This window comes from Channa argus, chromosome 18 (assembly GCF_033026475.1).
Source record: "Channa argus isolate prfri chromosome 18, Channa argus male v1.0, whole genome shotgun sequence".
In the NCBI taxonomy this organism is placed as follows: Eukaryota; Metazoa; Chordata; class Actinopteri; order Anabantiformes; family Channidae; genus Channa; species Channa argus.
The window spans coordinates 4861399-4886122 of record NC_090214.1 but is presented as its reverse complement, the minus strand read 5'-3'; the positions used below and the strand labels follow the sequence as shown (position 1 = coordinate 4886122).

The window sequence follows — 24724 nt, the reverse complement described above, 5'->3', positions numbered from 1 at the left end:
GCAAAGAGGAAAAAAGTAACTGGCACCCTCTTTAGCTAATATCAATTACACCTAAAAGAAAGTCCCACGAAGATCAGCCAACCTGTTGCAGCAAGACGTCTCCAATTTGCTGGATGACGTAGTTCCTGTTTCCTTGTGGCAGTGCTGAGCTCTGCCGCCGCTCCTTCATAGCTGCGAAGAAGGCATGATGGAGGACAAGCAGCTGGTCCAGACAGGGGAAGACTCGCTCCACCGCTTCTGTGTCGAGCTGAACTTCCTCCCTCATACCTCGCCGGAAAACCTCGGCCATGATGTGGAGTGTTTGTAGGTGGTGAAGCTCGGTCTGCATCAGTTCTGCATTACAAGTTCAACAAGAAGTGCCTTAATGTGTGTTTCACATTAAAGCATGAGCTGCGTCTATTACACAATCGTAGCTAATTTCTAACAACTGTGTGTGGTTGGAGTAATTTTATATGTAATACTGATGCTTGCAAAAGAAAAAATATAACACATTCAAGTGGTTCTGTTTCACAACTCCAACATCTGCTTACCATAGATAACATCCTGCCTCTTGACAGCTTGTTTGTCCTGCTTCTTGCAGAACTTGTGCTCCACTGTGAGACTCCACGACTCGGCCTCATAATGCGCAGCATCAGCTGAGATGTCACTGAGGATACACGCATCCACACAGTCTATGGAGAAAAATATTACGCTTATTCAGAAATGCCAGCATTCAGTCTGGCTCACAGGGTCACGTGGAGAGAAAGTTGTACTGGTATGCGTTTGGTATGTGGTGTGTGTTTTTCCTAGCCTCTGATTCACAATGTTTCCTTGGGTACTGGTGGAAAACATGAACACCTGTTTTTCCCATCGCATACATGCAGAGCTTGAAAGGATTAAAGACGTCGCTCCCAAACACACAATAGCTTGTTTCGCTTTTATCTGACAATATGGAACTTGTATTTACATGGAATATTCAGGTGCTATTTGACTTCAGTTTTAGTAACATTAAATTCACTGACTGTACCGTTATGGTCAAACTAAGCACATTTCTTTAATCAGAGGTGTAGATGAGATTTTCAGAGTAACAATTTTAAAGAAATTCCAGACTGTTTTTCAAGCTTTTCCTGTTTTGTCGCTTACAGAAGATAGAGGGACTGTGACGCATTCGCATTTTCTTCACATTGTTTCTGTTCCTTTCCAATATTGGAAAATTTTCTAAGCTATGCTGGTTGCAAAGGGACCTCATAGTACAACACTTGTTGGTTGCATGGGGACATAAAATCTATGAAAAGGTGGGAACTAATCTTTTTCCAACACAAAAGACCAAACCAAATGAGGCCTATTCATCTCATACCTTCTCCAAAGGATGAGTCAGTGGAGGTGGAGGACAATGGAGTCGGCACGAGCTCTTCTGATGGGCTTGTCACCTTCAAGACATCAGACTCCATCTCTGAACTCTCACTGAGCCGACTGTAACCACAGAGAAGAACAAGAGAAGAATAAGCACTATACCGTTTTCCTACTAATAATTAACATATCATATTAGGTATTATCTAAACTCTGGGAACTTTCCAACCTGTCACTGTTGGGGAAACTTCCAGAGAGAGGTGATGACTGGGTCACAGTGTCTTTCTTCTCCTTTGGGGTCATGATGGGCAGAGATGTGGAAATGGGGATCACACGCTGAGGAGCACTGTCTCTCACTGTGAAATCTATGTAAAAAAAAAAACGAGTATTATTTAAAAGGACAGGCACTGGTTAAAGATTTCCTGCATGTCATTAAGAGTTCAACAATCAGGGCTTAAATAACAAGATTAAAGTCTGCTAGGAAATAATAGGTGATGCTTTTTACGTATGTGCGGGACAAAAGGCTGCAGAGCAGAGCATAGCGAATGGCTCAAAGGAGCGATGTGAAGCAACTTCCTTTTGATATCAAAGTCTCCCCAAAGGACAGCTTAAACAAACTAACACGACATGCCATGTAGAAGTCTAACTAAATAACTTTTCAATTCAGTTAGTTTGCACTATAACTGCCCGTTTTTTACTCAGCCCCACAACACAGCAAAAAAAAGCATCAGCAGGAACCGTTTTGTCACTATCCTCAGTGCAAGTTCCTAAACACAGTCAAGGAAACGGTCGGTGACGATTGATTCTTGTCTTGTGAACTCACTCTGTGGGAGGGATGCTGTCCTGTTCTTAACCATGGAAACGGCGTATTTATCCTGAAGTTTCTAAGTAATTGAAATAGAGGCTGGTTAGAGGGTATACACAAGCGATGCGAGGACAGATTCTTTGTCCAAATGAGCTCAGGACAGCGCTCACCTTCAAACACGGGGGCACAGATTCCTTACAACCTTTATGGACAATGACAGTGCAACCTAGGAAAGATTTTTGCAAAGAAAAATCAATGTAAGTTTTTATTTTGGTCATTTTTATAAACTAATTGTATTGTCCACAATCACTCTATACAGAAACTAATGCAAACACTGAGCCTTGCAGCCTGCAGCCTGAATCCACTCATTTGTTGATGCCATAGAACGCTGTTGTACTCGGTGATGTGTTTCTTCATTCCAAAAAGCAACATCCTTGTAAATATTGTCCACACTTTTAGGAGTCACTGGGATTGTGCCTTGTATGCCCGAAATACAAGGAATTGGCAAACTGAAGTGCTATGTTTGTTAAAAATAATGTCACCAATGTTGGAATAAAGAAATATGTAATCCAGTGGAGATGTGTGTCTGGCTGATGTTTTTTTTATATATATATATATATTTAATATTATATATTTAATATTTGTTAAACAGCAAAGGCCTACAGCAAAATTGAGTCCGGGCTGCAGGCCGACAACTAACCAAAGCGAGTAGAGAAGATTCAGTGTCAGCTTTAGTGTCTGAGTGGTGACTGTGGACAATAGCGTTGATTTAGAAAATGACCCAAATTTGTCTTTTAACAATTACTTACTAGAACAATGAAGCAACTCCCTCCCAGATGCTGATTTATCACACACCACGCACACAGTGGGGCCTAAACAGGACCCTGTCGCAAACCGATGTCCATTTGGCTGCTTATCCTTGGCTTCTCGGTCCTTCCCCTTCCCCTTCGAAAACCATGTCAGAGACATAGGCATAAACAAATAGCCGACAAAAGCAGAGGAAAAAAATGTCGTTGACAACTACGCCTAAGACATCTAAGCAAAGTATAGCACATTCATATTTCCATAAACCAGAAAAAAGATCTATTGACAGAGTGAAGTCCCCCACATGCAAGCACATAAATGATCCTGGAAGGAATCCCCAGCTTTTTTCGGAATCGTAAGAAAAGCCCGCTGACAAGGAAATGGAGCGTGGCATAAACAACAGATGCAGGTCGGGGAGGGCTTCCTTCTCTGTGCTGACTCAACACCAGGGGATTAATTATTAAAAGGAAAAAGGCTGGACAGCATGTTTGGTCTGTCACTCTGACCTTGGGTTATTCCCACAAACATTTCCTGGTTGTGTCTCCCGGAGAACAGAAAGACACAGTCACATGCACAAATATACAAAACATACACATACAGAGAAAAAGTATTTCAATATTCAATACCACAAATATTTTTATAGTAACCGACAATAAACTTCAGTCAGCCTGTACATAAACACCTGCATCTACAGAGCACGCAGTGTCTAAAATTAGGTTTAAGTTTAAATGGGTGCAGCAGCAGAGGCGTGGGCTGTTCGTGGTTTGGGATTACCTTTGACTTGTTGCGTGTGCTGGACATCCTGCTCTTGAGGAAACTGAAGGTGCGTATGACTTTGTACTTCTCTGACTCCGCCTTCGTTGGGATGTTGTAATTATCCAGCTCCTCTTCTTCAATTCTGCAGAAACGTTTAAGAAATGTGAGTGTAATTTATGACATTGCATTCTGTAACATACAGAACTAAAAAAAAACAACAAAAAAACAAAAAATAAGCTGTTGGGATGCTGATGTGTTAGTCATGCCATCTCCATTTTCTTCTTTCAGAGTCTACAAGACAACAAAAGCAAGTATCACAGGCTTGTGTAGAGGCAGGCAGAGTGTTCGTACTGTAAAGTGCACGGCTGTACGTGGGCAAGTGGTGAAGTTGTGGTTAGTAGACAAACATCATCCAAAAATATCATTTGTCTGATGTTCTTTCACAAGGAATTGTGTTTGTTCTCCACAACTCTGTAGAAAGTAGAAAAACATGCACATTGGACGTTTTGTTCGTGTTGTTCTGCTGTTAGAGGAAACAAGGAGACATGAGAGGAGACGGGAGGGGGCAAGGAAAGACGAGGAGAGGTGACCACACAAGAGCAGAGGGAAAAAAAACAACAGATAGGATAGGAAAGAGAAATATGCAGGGAGGGAAAAGAAGGAGGGCCAACTACAGAGAGCAGAGAAGAAAAGGTTTGTGGTTGGTTGTCATTACATAAATGCGACTGTATGTAGAGCTGTAGAGCTTTTAGGGTTAGTTTCATTGTTTCGGACAATTGAGGAAGGTCACAGCGGACAGAGCTACACCCCACCCCCACATACTCTTTGAGGAACTCAGACAAGGTGAGATGTTGGAGGGACTCTGCCAGCTCCATGCTGCCCTCATCATCAGCAGACTGGGCACGCCTGCGGAACCTAATCTCCCTGTAAGGAACGGCACACACGGACACGCTAATGTTTCCCTCCAAATGCTACAAGAGATACAAAGGATGCAAATCTGGTCGTGTGATGTGGTGCACGACTACACTACAAAACAAGCACAAAAGCTGAGGAACATTTTATTTTGTGTCTTTTGAAAAAGAATTGAATCTGTTTTGTGTCTTCCACTAGGGGGCGCTGGGGGGGGAAATGAAGCGCTTCAATTAGGGTTTATTTGCGGTGAAATGTCAGCTGACATTGTTCCTGATGGAACAAAAGTTAAAAGGCTGAGTGAATCAATAGAGTAAAGAACATTCGGTTTGTCCTCTTGGAGCTGAGTGAGGCCATATAAAGCTTCAACGCTGCATCTGCATCAAATCAGGAACCATAACCCAAAACGACTATTTCTAATGCATTGTGACACATGCACCCACAATGCAGCTGGTCATATGCAAAAATAAAATGCACAGGCCTGAGATGACAATGCAAGTCTGAGAGATGAAAAGCTAGGAAAATCGGCAAAGAAATATTGATTAGCCCCCCCACACACAAAAAAAAGGGCAAAAACATAGTTAATTATATTTGTACTGTACGTCACTACTTCTGTTTAAATAAAAGGATCCAAACAGCAGTAACACAGTCCTACTGCTTCACAAGCAGAAAAGAGCTTCATAAAAGACAGCGGCAAACTTCAGAGAGCAGTCACCAAGCAGCCTGGTAGTCATGGCTACCCACATACGTTGCTGCTGGAGCCGGGGATTGCATATGTGATGAAACACGCTGTCATTTTAATTAAGTGAGCCCGACGAAAAAAGGCTGAGTCATTCAGAATTCGGACAGACTGAGGACCACCGAGAAGACAGGAAGAAGCATCAGGAAGACAATGTAATCCAAGTAGGACTGAACCAATGAAAGGTAAAGGATACACACCTTTTCTCAAGTGACTGCTCTGATACAGCGGAAGCTCTTTGCTCTGTGAACATAAAGAACAGAAACAACGGGTTAAACGTGCTGCCCGACTAATACAGAGGAGCTGAACGGGTTTAATCAAAGCATCATATTGGCAAAGGGACAGAGATAATATTTGGTACAGAGCAATATGTATGAAGGCTGAGAAAGAGATGCAAAGTGATAAACCCCTCGGAGATGCGTCCTATCCCTCACCAGGCTGCAAAGCAATTAGTCGGCTTCTGATTTCATCACAGAGAATCTGATTTCTTCATGCACTCCCACTGTACAGACAATCATGCAAACACATGCCAAAGTAATTACAGTTCCATGACTCTAATTTAGCCCAATCCCCCCCTTTCTAATACCAACTTGTACTTTTGCTTTCTCAAATAAATATTTGCAGATCTGTGCGCGCAGACACACACACACACACACACACACACACGCACACACAGAAGCGCTGTGCTGAGCCTTAGCGCAGTGCGACGGCTGCAGGTGACCAGTACTTACTACCAGGGTGGAGCAGAGACAGAGATTTAGACAGAGAGAGGGCCTGAAGGAGAGATCGGCTGTGGTTGACACTGTGGAGGGCGGCATCTACAGGGCACAGTGCACAGACGGCTGCTCACACATAAATTACAGAGGGTGGCAGCTATCACCACGTACAGAACTGTTAAACTATAACTTCATGCCGTGCATGCATGTGGTTCAGGTTTACGGCCAAAATCAAGCAAACGAGAAACTATTTCAATTTGGAGAAAAGTGTTAAAGAAACAGTTTGACATTTTGGGACGCACACTTATTCGCTCTTTGGGAAGATTGGAAGTGAAGAGTGACACCACTCTCATATGTCTGCCTTTCCGATACAAACGTGAGCCAGAAGCCAGTTAGCAGAGCTTGGCATAAAGACAAGAAACAGCTACTGCAGTTCGGTCTAAAGCTCATTACTTCCACTGCATGTCATTTATTTATACCATTCAAAAAGCCGTTTAAAAACAATAACCAGTGTTTTTCTCCCGGAGTTATGCCAGACTATTTTTTGCAAGGCCTAGCAAATCTAATGGAGTAACAACAGTCCCAAGAAGCCACTGCTTCGAAGTAAGAAAGAGTCTGACACAACACGTCGAACCCTGACTTGCCATTGCAACAGTTCTTTATTTGCAAGGAAATAAATTCACGGGATATAAAGTGTTTATTTGCAGTGTTGGGCTTGTTACTCAAAAACATATTAGTCTTTTTCTAGCTGCTCTGTTAAAAATGTAGATTACATCAGATTTAACTCGCTATCAAAAGTAACTGCATTAATTTACTGCAAGCGTTGGGGGCGTGACAGTTGGACAGAGTGTCGGTAGCAGAAACGGGCGACATTTCATCCCTCACATATGCAGCCACAAGCAAGAATCTCACCACGACACGCACACAATGTACGTTTTACAATGTTCTTTTCCTTATTCATAATAGTCGGAACCTTCCCATCTGCTGAATATCCATCTTCCTCGCCAGTTTACTGCTTATGGTGCTGCTAATACTAATGTATGCAAGCGCGACGACGGCGAATACTAAATGTGGGATTTTTAAATCCACATTTGATGTGGTGAAAACAAAAGTAATGTTGTAACTAGTTGTTTTCGAGGCGATTAACTGTAATATTATTACTGAAATTTCATTTGTAACTTTTTTAATTACTTGTTACTGGGGAAAGTATTGTTATTAGAGTAACATGTTTGGCTCAACACTGGTTAACATATCAAGTGCTCCTAGGTGAACCAGTGCAGCTCTTTCAATCTTTATACTGGTCTAAAGTAACTGACTGTAAACACACACACACTCAAGTGGTCAAGAAAGCGAATAAGTATATGTCCCATATAGTCAAATTATGGCTTTGAGCACATACATACACTGGGAGTTGACTATACTTAATATTAGCAGAATGTAAAATACAATCAGCAGTTGCACCAACCAATCATGTGAGGCAGCTTTATTAGTGACACACAAAATGTGTTAGTAATGTTACCATTGTTAGTGGTGTGTTAGATTGAAATTCTAATAATGCAAAAGAGTAAAAAAATAAATAATTGACTGTTACTGACCAGGGCTGACATCTGAAGTTTGACCGACTCTGGCAAATCGTGCAGGAAGCAAATTGATTTTAGGGGAAGAGTAGGAATAGGAACGCAGTCGAATGCCCGGGTCACCCAATTCCTACACGGGACAAAAAGCAACACATCCGAATCATACACTTGAAAAGGAGAAGTGGAAATATTTATATCAATATATCAATGTTGACTTTTGTCTACTTTTGTAGTGGCTTCGCATGTGGAGGAGGCAGATTGGCTGCGAGCGCAAGTAAGGTCAGGCAATGGATGCGTGGCGTCCATTTTGTCTTCATTTTTCTCAACATCTGATGACAGTGGGGAAAGTGGAGACTTCAGCTCAGCGCTCTCCTCTCCACTGTCCACTTCCAGATCCACCAGACTGGGACTGGGAGTATGAAAATGCTTCATTAGACACAACCAAAACACTGGCCTGCAATAGGGAGAAAAACTGGAACCATATTTAATACCTAAGGTCGCAGGTGTCCATGGGCGGACTGTCTCTGCGATTGGTCTTGTCAAAAGAGGTACGACGATTCAGCCTGGCAAGGGCCTGATCTGCAGGTGAGAGAGGGTGAGAGCAGGCTTCATGAGGAAGGCGGACGTCTCCTGGAATGGGTGGAGGAGTGTCAGTTGCTAGCAGGAGATCATCCGAGTCCACTGTGTCCCATAATCCGCTGTCAGCCCCTGTGCTGTCCCTTGTCACTCCACTGACACTGTATTTGATGTCAACATCGTCTACCTGAGGCAAAAACACACAGAAGGGGAAAAGTGCACAGGAAAGGTAAGGAACTGAAAAAAGGAAATGTTCAATTCTAAACTTGAAGAGAATGGGTGGTGCAAAACCTGAGTGTGCTGGGTGAGGGTCTGAGTCCCACTGTTGATCACAGAGACCGGGGGGTCCGTAGCGCAGAGGGTGAACTGGCTCCGAAGTCCACCAGCATGCACTGGATGTCCATTTACTGAGGTAAACATACAGCACAATCGGAGAATATCTTAACACAGCTTAGACTACTTTAGGTTTTTTTTTCTTTTCTATGCTTTACAGATCTGTAATGTTTAGGAGACAGATGTCTGCTAAGAATTCATTTTCATCCTGCTGATCGTTGCTGAACTCAAGGAGAAGTCGCTTTTGATCGCTTTTATTCCTTCTGACATCAGCCAGATACCGGGCCTTGCTGTATACAGAGAGGAGCTCACACACATCTTAACCAGAAGACAAAAACACATCAACAACCAGTAATTTGGGACTTTTTTTTTTACCATAATTCATTGATCTTTCATTGCTTAAATGTCAAGGCTTAGAGTCCTTTGAAGGTCTGTTTTTGTATAAATCCGTCCACATAGCCCACTGGTGGGGTGCTATCTTTTGTCAAGACGATGTCCTGCATTCACAACGCTAATTAAAGTCCCAGTGAATAGCTCAAAAAGTAAAAGCTCATCACGTTAAAAAAAAACTTTATCATGTTTTAAATCTAAATAATGAATTACTTTAGCTACTGCTGGGGAGCTTGTGAACTGACTGTATTTTGGTATATTAATCTGAATCTAAAAAGTAAACAGTCCCTGTATTTATCAAATTAATGTGCTGAAGTTAAAGTAGAATATTTGTCTCTGAAATGTAGTGAAGTCAAACTATGAGGTGATGACATAGAGGTTGTGAACATTACCTGCAAAAACACACAGCATTATAACCTTATTTGTGGCCCTGTGATGAGGACGAGTGCCATGAAACCTTTGTTTGAGTTGAATTAGGCTTTGTGTACCAGGTTCTGTCAGCACTGTGGTAAAACCCCAAACTGCACTAACAGTCAAGTCCTTTAAATACTATAATAATTGACATCAAACTGTCATTTGTGCAAAATAAAAAAACAAAAAAGCAAAAAAAAAAAACATGCTACGCAAGAGAAGTTAACGTCTTTTTGGTCTGGGACGTCTGGCCAAGTTTCCAGTTGACAGAACCTCTATGCCATTGCTCTACATCTCCTTCATCGTTGCTTTGCTTTCTCTCACTATTAAATAAAAAGGCTCATTAGTAAAATCATTTGTACTCAAGTAAGCAGCCTTTCTGACCCCCATCAAATACAGCTAGTAAACAACGACGGTCCATCCTGTCTGACAGCCCCCGGGGTCTCTCTTTAGGCAGCCACTGGCCAGAACCTACAGATGTAAACAGTCTTTTCTACCTGCTGCTATCACAATAGGGAATTTAGAGGAAATGGTGATGCAACATCAAACCTGTTTTCTCATGTTCTCTATGTTAGATGGATTGTCTGTGTCTTTGTGTCCCTCTACAAAAACAATTGCCCTTTGAGGATAATAACAAATGATTCTGAGGTCTTTATATCTACAACAGGGCTCAATGGTGATTGTGGTAGTGGATGGAAAATTACTTCTCTTGATGAGATGCTATTTTCATAGCACTCTGTACACTTTCCGAGCAGACTTTGATGTCTGGACCAGCCATGCGTGCACTAATGTAAGGGAAATCCTGGGCATCACAGAGGCATTTCCTCTGAGTAGCTCTCACACAGTCAAGTTTTCTTCCTCTGCTCGCTGTACTTCTCTCTCTTTTTTTTTTTTCTCTCTATACGTGTCTGCCTGCTTGGATTTTTATCGCCTTAAATCAAACCGTCAGTGTGAAGCACTAGACTCAGCCGTTAGAATAATTGTCACACTGCTCTTCTCCAACAAAAACTAACACTGACGAGTTATGTTAGTGAAACCAGAGAAATATTTAAAATCAATTTGACAGATCTGGAAAAAAAAAAGAAAAGTAAGTCTGCCTGACAACTTTGCACCACAGCAGACTTGAGGCACTGTCATCACAACCAAAGTATTTAGCTCAACAGCGAGTTTGAGGGCTTACACGCAAATACAGAAGAAATCTGTAACATTCTTAAGTGGGAAACAATGTGGGAGATCAATGTCCGTGTGTTGTCACTCATAAGTACTTCACCAAGACACACACTTTAGTTTATAGTCACAACATTTACAAGCTCCAACCAGTCTCCACACTAATTCTGTCACAGAAAAACACAGGAAATTAGCATTTACAGTAACCATGGCAACGGCCAAGACCGCTTAGCATCCTCCTCAAGGTTTTTACTAACCAGTGATTGTGTGTGCTTGACACCCTTATACAATCCTTTGTGCATGTGTGTGTTCACAGAGAATCCAAGGTTAATATATGTGGCTCACCTAAAATGTCAGCTTTTATAGGCCGGAGACATTCGAGCGTGTTAGCATTCCCCCCTTTTGTTTTAAGTACCCCGCCCCACTGTATGACCCAGCAGATCTGGGGGAGGGGCTGGGAGGGCAACAAGCCGGAGGGGGAGGCATCTCCCAGTTCAGACAGAAGTTTTAGTGGGACAAGCCTGACCCCATTCCTGCCTTTGTCCCAGTGACAGGGCAGATTCCTGGATCTGGATTCAGACTGAGTCAGAGTGGGGGCCAGTTACCTTGTTAGGAAAGTCCGTGAGGATAATATGCTCTTTTAATCAAAGAAAACTGCATCTCTACCTCAGACAGAAGTGCATCTGTCTGTGTCTGTGAAGCGGCATTGATTTCCTATGATGTGACTCAAATTAGGGGTCTGCATATTGTGTCAGCATCATGTCACAAAGGATTTCAGTCGGGACTTCTCAAGCAGCTTATTATCCATTGTTCCCACACCCTGCTGCTGAGTACAGCCACAAATATGTTGTTGTGTTTTTTTTTTTTTTTTAATGGATTATACATTCATCATTTAAACCAGATGCCAGAGTATTATTGCCATAATATTAAAATGGAAACAGTATTTCAGTTGGGAAAAGCTGCTATTGTGTTGGCAGGGGACACAATGTTGAACAAATAAATCTTTCAACTAGAGAAGAGAAGAGAAGAGACGAGACGGAAAGAGGTTACCGGCTATTGAAGATGGGTACTCTTCATCATCATCATCATCATCCAAAGTCAGAACAAGCTTTTCTTCAAAAACCTTCAAACAAACGATACAAAAACACACAAAGTGAGCATGTTTTCCGAGAAATTCAAATATTGCTTACTTAAAAACAAGACAAATACACACAGTTGCATATGAGCAATGTTTTTAAGAGGCAGAACTATAAACATTTACAGCACATAACACACCCTGTCCCACTCTGACACGTGTGTATACACAGTATGCCTGGATGTATACTTACATTGTCCAACAGCACTTGCTCTTCGGCCTGTAGCTCCTTGCTGAGGCCTGTGCAAAACACAAAATATTTAAGTAAGCAGAGTCATGTGGATGGCACGACAACCCAGGAACAGAGAAGCACCCAGTGAGATGTTGTGCTCGTCCGAAGCAGCAGGTCCAGAAGAAAAGGACAGGCTCCCTGCTGTGAGGTTGTTATTCTAAGATTAATAGATGACAGCGGAAGTGGGGACAGGGTTGGGGTCAATACTGAGGTCCACGTCCTACTTCCCTTCATGAGGCAATAACACCATCTGCCATCTCTATGGTTACCAAAAGCAGAAGCCACAGGTTAAGCGAGAGCTACAGAATGTGTTTGTGCGTGTGTGTGAGAGAGTGAAACAGACAGAAAAAAAAAAGGTAGCGGCAGCACTGAACATCTACAAGGACCTTTGTTTTCTGTGTGTGGCTGCATGCCAGTCTGAGCATGTCAGCCCAGGGAAGAAAAAGTTCTCAGGGGGGACAAAAATACACTCATGCACAAGAGTGTGGTCCTTCTATGGAGCCTGTTGGAAGTGTGTTCTTAGCATCTTTAGGTATTAGTGATGTTTGCGTGAGTGAATGCATGATGGGCTGTTTCCCCCAGTCTTCACCTTTGTACAACGCCATAGACACACACACACACACAGGCAGCAAATATGAGCTGTTTGTACATGCAGAGACCCGGTGTGATGGCAACACCTCGGCTGCAACTAATGGTTATTTTTATTGTTGCGTAATCTGTTGGATTATTATTGTTTGATGAATCAAAGAGCATTCAGTTTCCATGGGCATCCCAGTTTCCCAGAACCCAGTGTGACATCTTTAAATTGCTCGTTTCATCTGACAAAACTGCTCAAAAATACTCGAATCAACAGAGGCTGTTTCATAGGTTTGAGTAAGAGACTAATTGTTGTCAATCAATTTCCTGTTTCTGTTGATGTCACTCTGTCTGTGTACATGTTTGCGTGGGTGTCCGGCTCCGTACGTCAGCTCATGTTACACAGCTGGAACATCAATGTGACGCGGAACATTAGATCACGAGGAACAACGCAGACAATGCATGTGCTTCTCATTAAGCTCATACATCTCCCATGTACAACAGGTGTACTGCAGGTAACCACACACTTGATTACAAATACTCTTTTTCAAGACCTGTTTCATTCTTGGCTAAAACCTCTTGTGATACATCAGTTTAGTTCAGAACGTTGCCTTACCTTCCGTAAGAGAAGGGACTTCATCTTTGTTTCTCTCGTCAACCCCTGAATCACCTCTGAGCACACTGATCTGAAAAAAAAATCAGATCCTCTGTCAATTTTACTAAAAAACCATCAGGTCATATGTCTAGAATTATTGGCATTTCAAAAACACCCACACATGCTAAAATCAGTACAATCTGACCTGCCCTTTTCATGTTACCCTAGCCTGCCCTCTGATTTACTGGCAACGGTACTTTTAAGTGTTCACTGTTACTTGCCTGATTCTTATCAAAAGGTCTGACTGCATGCGAAACAGCGTGAGAGTCAAGAACTTGGTGTTTACATAAGTACAAAAAAAAAACCTGTGCAAATGCCCTAATCTCAACAGCATTGACACATTACTTCATATTTATTAGTCCCGTATTCAGCTACAACAAATATTTTCCCCACGGTCTGCCCTCACCAGTTCGCAGACTTTGGGGTCTCCCAGTCGGTCTCGAAGGATCGCGATGCCATCCTCGGGCCGACTGTTGGGACCCTGGCGCATAGTGAGGCTCAGAGAGTCTGCGCTGGAACAAAACCTCAGCATGCGGTAGCTGTCGGACCACACACGCCACACACCTGGAACAGGGCTGACGACAGGAGCTGGAGGACTGATGAGGAGCAAGAACACAAAGTGAGGTTAACAGCAGCAGAAGAACAGAATCAGCCTTATCGCAAGTCTTCATTAGTCATCACATACTCTGCTCTCCCACTGGTGTATCAGTCTCCACGGAGCGGTTCTCAAGCTCTATCACTACAACTAATCAGTCTAGGTGGAAAAGTTGAGTAAGGCTTATCATACATCAGCCAGATTTTAGTGGTTTAAATGAACCTTTTATGAACATTTCAGTAGTTCCCAGTGCTGCATACATCTCCTGTTACCCTCTAACGGCAGCTGTCATGGTTTAAAGTATGAACACCTGCTGCTTGAACGGATTTCAGTCATAACTGTCTATCTTACCCTTAAAAGGCAGTTTTTCATGTAAAACTGTGAAATGTCATAGTTGTACTGGCTGCTGTATTTGGAGTCTACAGTTCCTAGCGTAAGCTTATTAAGATCCCTGCTGTATTTTGTCGTACCCGCTTTTGCCAAACACCTTCAATTACAATAGCAAGTTCTTATCATACAGTATCTGAAGTAAGGATCTCCATGTGCCAGAGTCTAAAGTCTAATTGTTTTCTGCATCACAAATGAACAACTTAACGAACAAAAAGGTAAAACAAACTCTTGGCCTTACGCTGCTAGCACCATGAACATGGCATGCTGTCCAGCGTTCTCAGCCAGCTGGAGCGGTGTTTCTCCTTCCTGATTGGGCGAGGTTAATGCCCTTAGACCTCTTGGCTGGTGAATTAAGAAACGAGCCAGATGGGGCAAACCTAAACGCACTGCCAAGTGAAGCAGGGTCTCCTTTGGGTGAAGCTCAGCAGCTAAATGGATATGAAGATATAGGAGAAGCAATCAGAGATACAGTATAAAATGCAGGCAACAAGATGTTTCACCTTGAAACTGCTGTAGAACATCAATCCCTCTGTCCTAAGTATGTAAAAGTAAAGCTTTCCATCAACACTGCGGGCGATGCCACATGCACACATGCAAACTTCCCTCTGTGCAGCTCATCGGCTGATTACTGTGTGGAATGACTGTATCAGAATGTGTCGAAAGGGCTCTGCTTTACGTAAGGGCTGCAATAAAACAATGATATTACAAACTAGAAAAACTGGATTTGTAAGCGAGCTAACACCTGCTGTCAACCAGCTGCCATGCGATCACTGGAGTATAAGCGAGCATAAACAAGAAGTATGGGGGTACATAAACAATTCGGCTTCGCTGAGACTCTGCATAATGATATAACACACTCTACAAGTGAAAGCAGCAGCACAGGGTGGTAACAGCTTGGCAACAATTATGCTGACTAACCACTGCTTAGGAAAATCCTCCATATACACCCTTGTTGTTTTGTAAGCACAGAATGAAGGAGTTTAAAAAAAAAAAAAAAAAAAAAGGAACAGAGGCCCTCTATCCTTGGGCATTCCCCCTTAAGCGTGGCGCCAACTTTCACACCTAAAAACATTGTGTAGAAAACTTGAAATTATGTTGTCTTCTTTCCCGGGAGCCCTGAGGTGAAATAAAACTGAAATTTTCACATCAGCGACGTCAACTGTGACCCAGCGTCACTGCAAAGAGTGAACGCTGAACGTGCTCTTCGCGAGGAGTTCAACAAACAAGAACATCTTTATCAAACTGACCACAAATATGGAGCATAGGAGGATGGATGGCTAACATCTAGTTTGCATACACACCACACCCATGTTCATGTTTTGCATGAATATTTGTTTTTGGCTTTTTTTTTTCTTAAGCAAGCTATGCAGTATATGCTGCTGGATAGTGAGATGACACACAATAAGGGCCTTTTTGTAACCACACAACTAAAAGTGCAAATAGGTGGGTCTTGGGTGCACAGACTGTGTGGGTATCAATACCCCTGATAGGTCTGGGGGTATGTCAATTAATAAACATCCTCTTAGTCGCTAACGTCCAATATCTCATTGCTCTGGAAAAAACTGTGCCACAGCTCAACAAATACTTCAAAACTAAACTAAACTTCAAATACCACGACTTAAAAAAGGAGACAATGATGCACAGAATCCCACATCCATCACCCACCAAACAGAATGCTAAGTCACAGTGCAGCAGTCCTGCGCATGTGTAGTCGATATGGAGTCGCACTTTTTTGCACATGATGTGAAAAACACATGGACCATTGTACGTGACGACACTGCGCTCTAGTACGGCATCTGCTGAATCGGAGGCTGCAGCTTTATCAAGCTACAGCTGCCACCCTGAGACAGGTGCCGGAATTTAAAGAACTAAAGGAGAAGTTGTGTTTGTGAAGGAGAAGCCTTTCACAGCTGTGAGGACAACCGAAACTAAAAGAGCCGCTCAGTTATAGATACATTCAGACTGATCAGACCAGAGCTCCTGCTTTAAACAAAATGAATTATCATTTTTTCCACAATTCAAACGGCCGACCGGAAAGTTTCTTCATTTACATTTTCGACGGAGTTCTGTCATTGCCGCACATTATCTTGCCAGGTTCAACTTAATTTTCTTGGAAAGAAAATTATGAAATCAAAAGATTGACATTATGCCAGAGATGGATGCGTGTCTGACAGCTTTAATCTCTGTGCAAAGTTTAGGACACATCCCCCACCAAAGTACTCCCTGCCTCATTTGAACAAACCTCAAGCCTGTTCTCACACCTGTGCACCAAGCCCTGTGTGACAGGCACCAAAGTACTGTGGAGATACACAAAGCAAAGGGTTTCACGGGCTGTATACAAGTGGCTTCGGGCAGAGTGCCAAACAGGACATGTGCATTTGTTGTGGGCTCCACGTCTGTCTATGGCCTCAGCTCCCTTTTTCGTCCAACGCTGAATGCAAAACAGTCTATGAAACAACTATATGTAGAAATCAATAAGCTCTGCAGTATGGGGGGAGACATCACTGCTTTAAGCTAAAGAAACATTAATAAAATCTGAGGCCAGATGGCAGAAGCAACTCTGACACAGCTGTCAGATAAAGGAGCTAAAGTGTGGTGCAGAGGAGGATGATTTAATAGACACAGAGGTCTGCAAGACAACTCCAATCTGACTGGGGAGGAATAATGGCAGTAATTGCTCCATCTTTGGAGCACACCACTCTCTGCCTGGCTGGCTGGTCCTGCACATCATGTGATTAAAGATTTGGACTGTACAGTCCGATCTCGTGCTGGCTTTAAAACCTGCTGAGGAGCAGAACGACATGTCAATAGTTCTAACCTGTTTGTTGTGTTAACAAGTCTGATCAACAAATTACAAAAAAATTGTAACTTTCCTTTTGTGGCTTTAAACTATGAAGATGGTTTTAATTAATTTTGATAAGGTGTTGAGTTATACAGAAGCTTCAGAAGGTATCTGGCACACTTTTAGTAATTGAAGCACTTTTAAAAGTATATTACTGTTTTCGCAGTATGTATGAGTGTCAAAACTGTATTTAGATTGTTTTTGCTTATTTATCCAAAAATTTTAAAAGATCCTAGTAGACAGAATTCTTCGCTATACTGCAAAAGCAAAGTAGTTCTTCCTATGGGTTTAAGCAACCCTTTAGGCTTTAGAAACATCTCATACAAAACTGCTACAACAACAAAATATGTAAAAACCTTGGGAAATTGCAGCGTTGCAGACTTTTTGCAACTTGTCCAAAAGGTTTCCTCATGTCTGCTGAGCAGAGCAGAATCCCTGACATTTGACCTCTATGGACGATCCAGGAAGCACGAAAAACAAAGTAAGACAAGTGAGCTGAGACCTGTCGAGGCCTCTCGGATTTAAGGTTTAACATCGACTGAGAAGCTCAAATTAATCCACACAGACACAGGCAGGTTTGGATTTGGAAGTTAAAATTATTTGTCCAGCAAAAAATATAAAAAATAGAATTTGGTTTGGTTTCATTTTTGGTTTGGAAGTGTCACAAAGCATCAGTGACACATTGTCGACAAAATTACCTCTGGCAAAAAAAAAAGCCCAATGAGACTTACACTCTCACTTCCTTGTTCCATTACCTTCTCTTGGCTGACTGTCAGTGAATTTCCACTGCTGAGGGTAATCCATATTGGCCAAGGCCTGTGTGATCTTCACATCCAGCTGCCTGAGACCAGAGTCATCGCCCGAACGCTGCCTGAACCGCACATCCTCCTCGACGTGGTCTGACTGTCCAGCAGAGAGCTCCTCATCTGCTCCCCGTGCCAACATGGGAAATCTCTTCACGACCTCCAGGTAGCTCTGTGCATCAAGCTTGTCGCTGTGTGCACTGATGTACTCTGCTACTTCCTGAGCATCATCCCTAAGGTACTCGAGACATGCATCGCCCACACCTGGCTTGACATTGTCGTCTTTGTAATAGTAGGATGTGACAAAGACATCTTCCACAAGGTCATGGCCTGTGAGGGATAGAGGAAACTGTAACAGACTACGGAAGGTAGTGAGGCAATAAAACAAAGAAAGAGAAACCTGACTGAAGGACCTACCGGGAACTGTGAAGCAGAGGGTGAGCCCATCATCTCCTCTTTTTGCTGCCGTCACATGTGTAAGCCTAGAGCCTTGCACGGCAACATAAAGCTCTGCGTCTTCAGGAGCAATGGCTTGTAATCTTACACAAGCCTCCATCTGTCCCTGAGAGAAGGAAAAGAAAATCCATAAATATCATCTTCTTTCATCTCAATGACTCACACCAGAATTGAGGCATCCTTCAATCATTTTTTTTTACGGTCATCATGCATTGAATTATGATATTGTAATGGCTCTGGTTTAAGGTGCACTAAGGAGCCTTTCCTTGGTAGGAAGATGTCTGATTTCCAATTATCCTGCTGATGCCTTCTATTCTTCAGTCAGATTCCCAAAGTTTGCTGTACTTATACTGGATGGAAGCAGGAACAATAGGCAGCAGGGAAAAACGAAGCAGGAAGAAATACAACCGTCATTTTCCCACAGTGGGAGAGTTGAGTGTCTCTTTAATAAATCTTCATAATGAGATTCATTATTTCTGTTATATCACTGACCTTGTTTCTTTATTCTTTTAACTGACCTCATGTACACTCAGATTTTCCCTGCATTGCCCCAAAGACCCACTCAGGACAAATCAGACAGAAAAATCTTGTGTATGTCTTCTCAACATTAATTGGTTTTAGCAAACACCAGAAGCCCCAAGCTTTAACTCAGCTCCTGACTGACATTTACAAGAGGGTGAGTACTAGCTTTCCAGTTCAAGAGGGACTGCATACTTGAGGTTCCATGCTTGTGCAATATGCCTATGTTTTCTTCTGCTCACTGCCCAGCTGGGGTTGGATACACAGGCGGGTTAGTTTGTAATCATCCCTAGTATTTATTAAGGCTAAGGGAAGGGGGCCCTGGTGGATCAGTGGGTTGGGATGCAGAAGACCGCGCGCTCAAATCCTCACCCCACCAGGTGTGGCCCTGCCCAGCCACCAAGGGCCACCTTGGTGCCGGTCCCGAGCCCGGATAAAATGGGAGCAATTGATCTTCGACTTATTAGGGCCAAGGCCATTGTGTTCAAACGTACCGTATTTGGGGGCATAGAAATCCGTTGTTCTTAATTACTGTAACATTTTAGTAAGATAGATGTACATACAAAATGCATCTTTTTTTATATAATTACAGGGGAAAGCTCTCTCTGCACAACCTCATAAATAGAAGCCACATTGTCCATGACCAAACAGTAAAAAAAAATTGGGCTAGAATGGGGTCAAAGAGTAAAACTGATATCAAATCCTTTTTTTATTAACTTCATCGTTTAAACTCTTGTAGCTTTCAAGAGGCGCTATTTGAGTCGAGTCAAATGGTTTGGAGATAGAAATACTTCTGGCCCCTTGTGTTTGCAGGCTATTGCTTTAGACTGATAATGGCTCGAGCGGCAGTTTCCCAGCTTGCTGTGCACACTAAGTGGTCGGCTACAGTGCCACACACTGAACACTTACCATTGTTAGTGTTATCGCCGACTGTTTTTCCACATAATGAAAGATAAGAGGTCGACCTGCGGTTTGTGCAGCCTTCCTGATATCTCACAAACCAATATAGCTAGAAACAGTGATTTTAAAAGCTGCAGAATTTAATTTACTTTATTAAAATTTGACAATTCCACTGGGAGGACTTTGCTCTCTTATGTTTTGGAATAAATTTAGACCTATTATAAGCTGTTGAGGCCAACAATTATCCACTCAAAACACAACATTTATTAAATTCCACATTTCTCAAGTTAGCAGATAACGGACTTAGTCTATGATACACATTTACGAATAGTAATTTCACAAACACATTCACCAATCAGTTCCATCAAAGTGATTCCTAAATCCACAGAACACGGTAAGAAACCGTGAGCCTCCCTGGCTACACACTGAACCTGTCAGTCCTACCTTGTTGCAGTCGCCACTGTCTTGTAGTCAGTTCCTTTGCTCCAGTTACCGTCTCTATCGTTGTCCACGTCTGTTCCTTTCAATAACGCTCTGGTATCAAGCCAATATTATGCACTGTTACCTTGACAACTGATTAGATGAACTATAAAGGCAAACATCAAAGCCATATGCTGTCATTAATGACATCATCAGTACGCTTATACATACACGTCTTAATCTAACTAACCTCAAAATACACAACATAAACCAAACCAGAGGGAAACCCTGCTTGGCTCATACATGCCCATTCTTCCATATTTTGTCCAATTGCCTGTCACATGATAAGTCATATTCTGATGAAACAGACATGATATGAAGCTTTATTTATTCCCCAAATTTGCTGTGTAATGTTTTGGGGATTGACCATAAAGAAACATGCCTGTGCCATTTTAATATCTTTTAATATTGCTTTCACTCCACCGAGTAGGCTGTAGTTCGACCTTATTCGTCCAAACAATTTGCGGCATCCTCCGAAAATATTGCTTCACAGAGGCACAATCTAATAGACAGAATTTGTTTGCGCCCAACTGTGTCTCCTCTGCCCTGGGGATGAGGAAGGAGGAAGCTGGGCTGTGATATTACATCAGACTGATGTGATCTACGGCCGTTTTTATTTATGGCGTTATCATGGCATGGCATCCAGTAACAATAAAATATTCAACAGCTCGTGGTTTTACCTCATGTATCCCATATGGGCGGCTTCTGTTCAGGTATAATGTTTCAATTATGGAACATAAACATGAGGTTTATCTCATATGTAACAGCAAATAAAAGGCAACTGTGAGCTGTAAGAATTACTCTACATTATTATAAAAAAAATTGTAACTGGTGGGTATTTTTTCCAATATTTGTTCTCATTACAACATGCCATCCCATGATGCAGTGAGCTTTTTTTCTAATCTCTATCATGTTGTTGTCAAATCAGTGGGGAACAAAATCACACTGCAGCTGGTGGTCTCCTGGAAACCAGCAGTCCTCAGCTCCAGAGTCCTTTCCCACAATCTCCCGAGTGCAACGCGTGTGACGTCAGGGGAGCAAGATCACTGCCACAACAACACCAAAAACAGCTCAAAGTCGATCCTCCTACTGAGAAGACCTCCTGAAGTCAACGGGGACACCATACGCAGGGTAGTGTACACTTTGTCTCATTCGGCCATTACGTGCTCAAATCCTTCTGTTGCAGTTACTACAATTAATTAGAACTTAATGGTTTGGCTTTGATCAAAACCCAACTGGAGGGCCAAGAACGATTACACAAACTCAGTCCATTTCATAAACATTCAAACATCAAGCATGAAATATTTCTATACACGAACATGTAAGCTAGTGAAATCTGATCTAAAAGAAACTCAGCACATCAGAATCTCACTGGAGTCCCAGGATGACAACTAGCACTGGACTCGAGCTTTTTTCTCATACTCAGCTGAGGCACATACCTCTGATTTAACGTGCTGTGCAAATGATACTAATAACTAGTACACGTCATACAAAAAGTGGGATGGTGCCACAAAGAATTCCTGTCAAAGAACAGGACTGAGCTGCCAAGTATAGAATCCCTGTTACGTAATGACACAAACGAGGTCCTGGATTTTCTGCCTGTTTACTAAAACTGGTAATTAGATGGATGTTGACATTTCACGTCTCTAATATTTATGAAAGCTGTTGTAATAAGAGGAAATATTTATTTAGGTCTTCTTATGATTAACTGGCTTTTCAATAAATGCCTGGCAGGGTGAGGCTTGGTATTGGTTTATATGACAAAAACACAACAAACACAATCACCACAGCAGCCTTTAAATGAGAACGACGTCAAACACCTGCCGGAAAACACGGTACAGCAAATCCATTGGTCAACACAAAGCTATAATGTACAGAGAAATTAGCTGTTTAAAAGAGTCTGTGATGCCATTGTTTAGTATGTCATTATGTTAACACTGGTAAATTAGAATTACGTACAAAGATGGAAATGTCCTTTTTGCTGGTGTTTAGGCTCAAACCAATGAGCTGGGGCATCCTAATAGCTGCGGCCATAAGCGCAACATATCCAGTCCAACAGCGGCTCATTTAAAAGATAATACCTAATTTATCAAATAGTCGGAGCTATATTTAATTGTTGGTGTTCCATAAAAAGGAACCAAATCTATCGTGTATATCTCACTTAAGATTTTGACTTGTCACATTTCGTTCACCAACATAAGCACAGGCTTCCTGCAAGGCCATCGGTTTTACTCACACATACACACCTGGAAGAAAAAAAAAAATCACTTTGGCAAAAAGTCCTGAAGTGGAGCTAAATAAAACCTCTTTAAGCACAGGAACTCCCACACTTGCTGCCCGTGCAGCCATTTATCCATTGACCTGGTCTAATGGTATCTGCCAAGGGCCTGACACAGTGGTGTATGTGTGGAGGTGTGCAATAAAACTTTACTGACCATGTGACAATAACAGCCTTTATATCGCAGCAGTGTGCCGCAGCTTGCCTATACAAAGCCCAGCATTGAAATCTGGATCTCATTCAACACCGAGAGTCGCCCCTGTTGAGCTGTGACCTTAGAGGGTGGAGACGCAACTTCCTCTTAATGTAGAGGTGTATGTGTAAACGGTAGAGCCTGTAATGACTCCCATGCCTCGGTTTGGGATGGGTCCTCAATCAGCCTCGATGAGTGGGGGTGGACTGGAACAAGCCCCCTTTACCCTGTGTAGAACTTCTGACACAGCAAAACAGAAATCTGGCAACGCTTCAGTGACTGGCCCACCCACGCTTCCACACAAACAGGAGAATAGAGAATGAGACTGAACGAGAGAGACGGCAGATATGGAGGATTGATGGGGGCAAGTAAGACGCAAGGAAGAAGTGCGAGGAACAGGCAGAAACAAAGTCCTACTATGTCTAAAAGGATTTTGAAACCATATTTCAAACACAGCTGCACACGCTTTCCAACACAAATAAGGTGCATTTATTTAATTCATAAAAAGGAGTCCAATGAGCAAAAAGCCAATGACCAAATATTCTTCTCTTATTGCGGCTCCCGTGATCACTGTGGAAGCTTTCAGTGGGCCTTGTCATTTGGTGAACGGGCTGTGTAAGGTCTGGCTTCCCCAGGGACTAAAGTCTTCCTGACTTGAGTTTCACCTATGAAACAAGGCTTGCCAGTAACCCACCGGACAGAGGAAGAGCCAAAACTAAGAAAGTAGAGGAATAGGAGAGGGAAAGGTTAAAGTGCCCTAATTCTGGGGAAAACACACAAACACGTGCATATACGCATTGGTCAAAATGTGGGAGACTGATCTAGATCGACCCCCCTTATTATAACACCAATGCATCAGAGAATCAAAATGTGTAAACACTTACATATAGAGGCACCACTCTTCTGTTCACCTCCATTTTCTCTCCATTCACCAAATGCCTGCAGAGGAATACTTATGTTATTCTGATATCATGGTAAAATCAAACAAATCCCTCAGAATTGTGTCCGTTTTGGTCAAAAGATGTGAATATTTGCAAAGTTTAACATATAAAACAGATATAAGTTGAAACTGCTACAGGAGTAAATATTCCACAATTTAATATATCTTGTAATATTTTATTTGGGACAGTTTAAAAAGTCTACAACATTTCTCAATGCCTTTATAGCCAGAGACAGGAGGAGCACATGTGTTGCAGCCTGAATAAGTTCTGATGCAAAAGGTGTAAAGCTCCTCTTGTCGCGCTTTCGGAACATCAAGATCAACATGGGAGACACTGTGCCAGCTACTACACAGTCCGACTATTCAGGCTGGCTGCAGCAGCAGAGGAACGAGTAACTGTATCGTCAGTACACACACCTGATCCTCTGTGACTTCACGCTCAGCTGTGAATAGTGCATGACTTTAACGCTGCACAGTGTCATCAGCTCTGCGGGCTGCACTTTCCCCTGGCTGTGCCACTCCACCATGCCTCTTCGTTACGCTTTTGTTTTCACATAAACTGTGTAATGCATAAACAATAAACTAGTCATAAAAATAGTTTCCAATTAGTCTTCCATCAACCCACGAATCCATTAATGGGGCAGTCTCTACGATTTTAATGCCAACGCATACATTAAAGAAATACAGCAAAATCAAGGCTTTGAATTGTTTGCGCTCACCGCAGAAACAGTATACGACATCAAAAATCATAATTGTAACGCCAGTAGGCACCATCCACTGAATTTGCGTTAATATGCTATTCTATGAAACCTAACAGGCAAACATCAAGAGCAGGATTCAGAGCTTTAACAGTGAAACACTCACTAACTGATATCCTTAGGGTTTAAACAGTCATATCACTATCATGTTTGTGTAGTATAATATTTTGTCTAAACACGTCTCATCAAATGCGAAGTGCGATGCCAGAGGCCTGGGTGTCTGTCTTTGTTTTTAATTCTACACACATCAATGGGGGTCACACTATTGAAATGTGGAACAAAAGAAGGTTTATGTGTCGCAACGTAGGATACACATTGTCCCATGTTAGCAGGTCACATCCCAGTATCTCAACCAACACATCCAGCATATTCTGATATCCTTTAATCCAAATCTACACGAAGAAAGGAATAAAACAGAGTAAGGTTTGAGTTCCCTACATACAAACACGAATTTTGAATC

The 24724-nt window shown here is 42.3% G+C and overlaps 1 protein-coding gene across 8 annotated transcripts in view; it reads right to left on the bottom strand.

The window, feature by feature from the left end:
* The window catches only part of arhgef28a (Rho guanine nucleotide exchange factor (GEF) 28a), a 37823-nt gene that overhangs the window by 10786 nt on the left and 2313 nt on the right, over positions 1-24724 (bottom strand). For 2 of the 8 annotated variants that reach the window (XM_067485255.1, XM_067485254.1), the window contains exons 2-24: positions 23451-23505; positions 18158-18302; positions 17693-18070; positions 14334-14523; positions 13517-13706; positions 13072-13141; positions 11841-11887; positions 11563-11635; positions 8503-8618; positions 8127-8398; positions 7861-8044; positions 7654-7765; positions 6074-6184; positions 5543-5585; positions 4517-4618; positions 3713-3836; positions 2944-3079; positions 2305-2360; positions 2153-2213; positions 1559-1694; positions 1337-1452; positions 531-671; positions 83-333 (exon numbers count right to left, since the gene is read on the bottom strand). In XM_067485255.1, coding sequence (XP_067341356.1) covers positions 83-333; positions 531-671; positions 1337-1452; positions 1559-1694; positions 2153-2213; positions 2305-2360; positions 2944-3079; positions 3713-3836; positions 4517-4618; positions 5543-5585; positions 6074-6184; positions 7654-7765; positions 7861-8044; positions 8127-8398; positions 8503-8618; positions 11563-11635; positions 11841-11887; positions 13072-13141; positions 13517-13706; positions 14334-14523; positions 17693-18070; positions 18158-18302; positions 23451-23483 — 3087 coding nt within the window. In that variant the 5' untranslated portion in view covers positions 23484-23505. Of the gene's footprint in view, positions 1-82; positions 334-530; positions 672-1336; positions 1453-1558; positions 1695-2152; positions 2214-2304; positions 2361-2943; positions 3080-3712; positions 3837-4516; positions 4619-5542; positions 5586-6073; positions 6185-7653; positions 7766-7860; positions 8045-8126; positions 8399-8502; positions 8619-11562; positions 11636-11840; positions 11888-13071; positions 13142-13516; positions 13707-14333; positions 14524-17692; positions 18071-18157; positions 18303-23101; positions 23282-23450; positions 23506-24724 lie in introns of all 8 variants that reach the window. The other 6 variants (XM_067485257.1, XM_067485256.1, XM_067485258.1 and 3 more) reach the window with 6 other exon arrangements.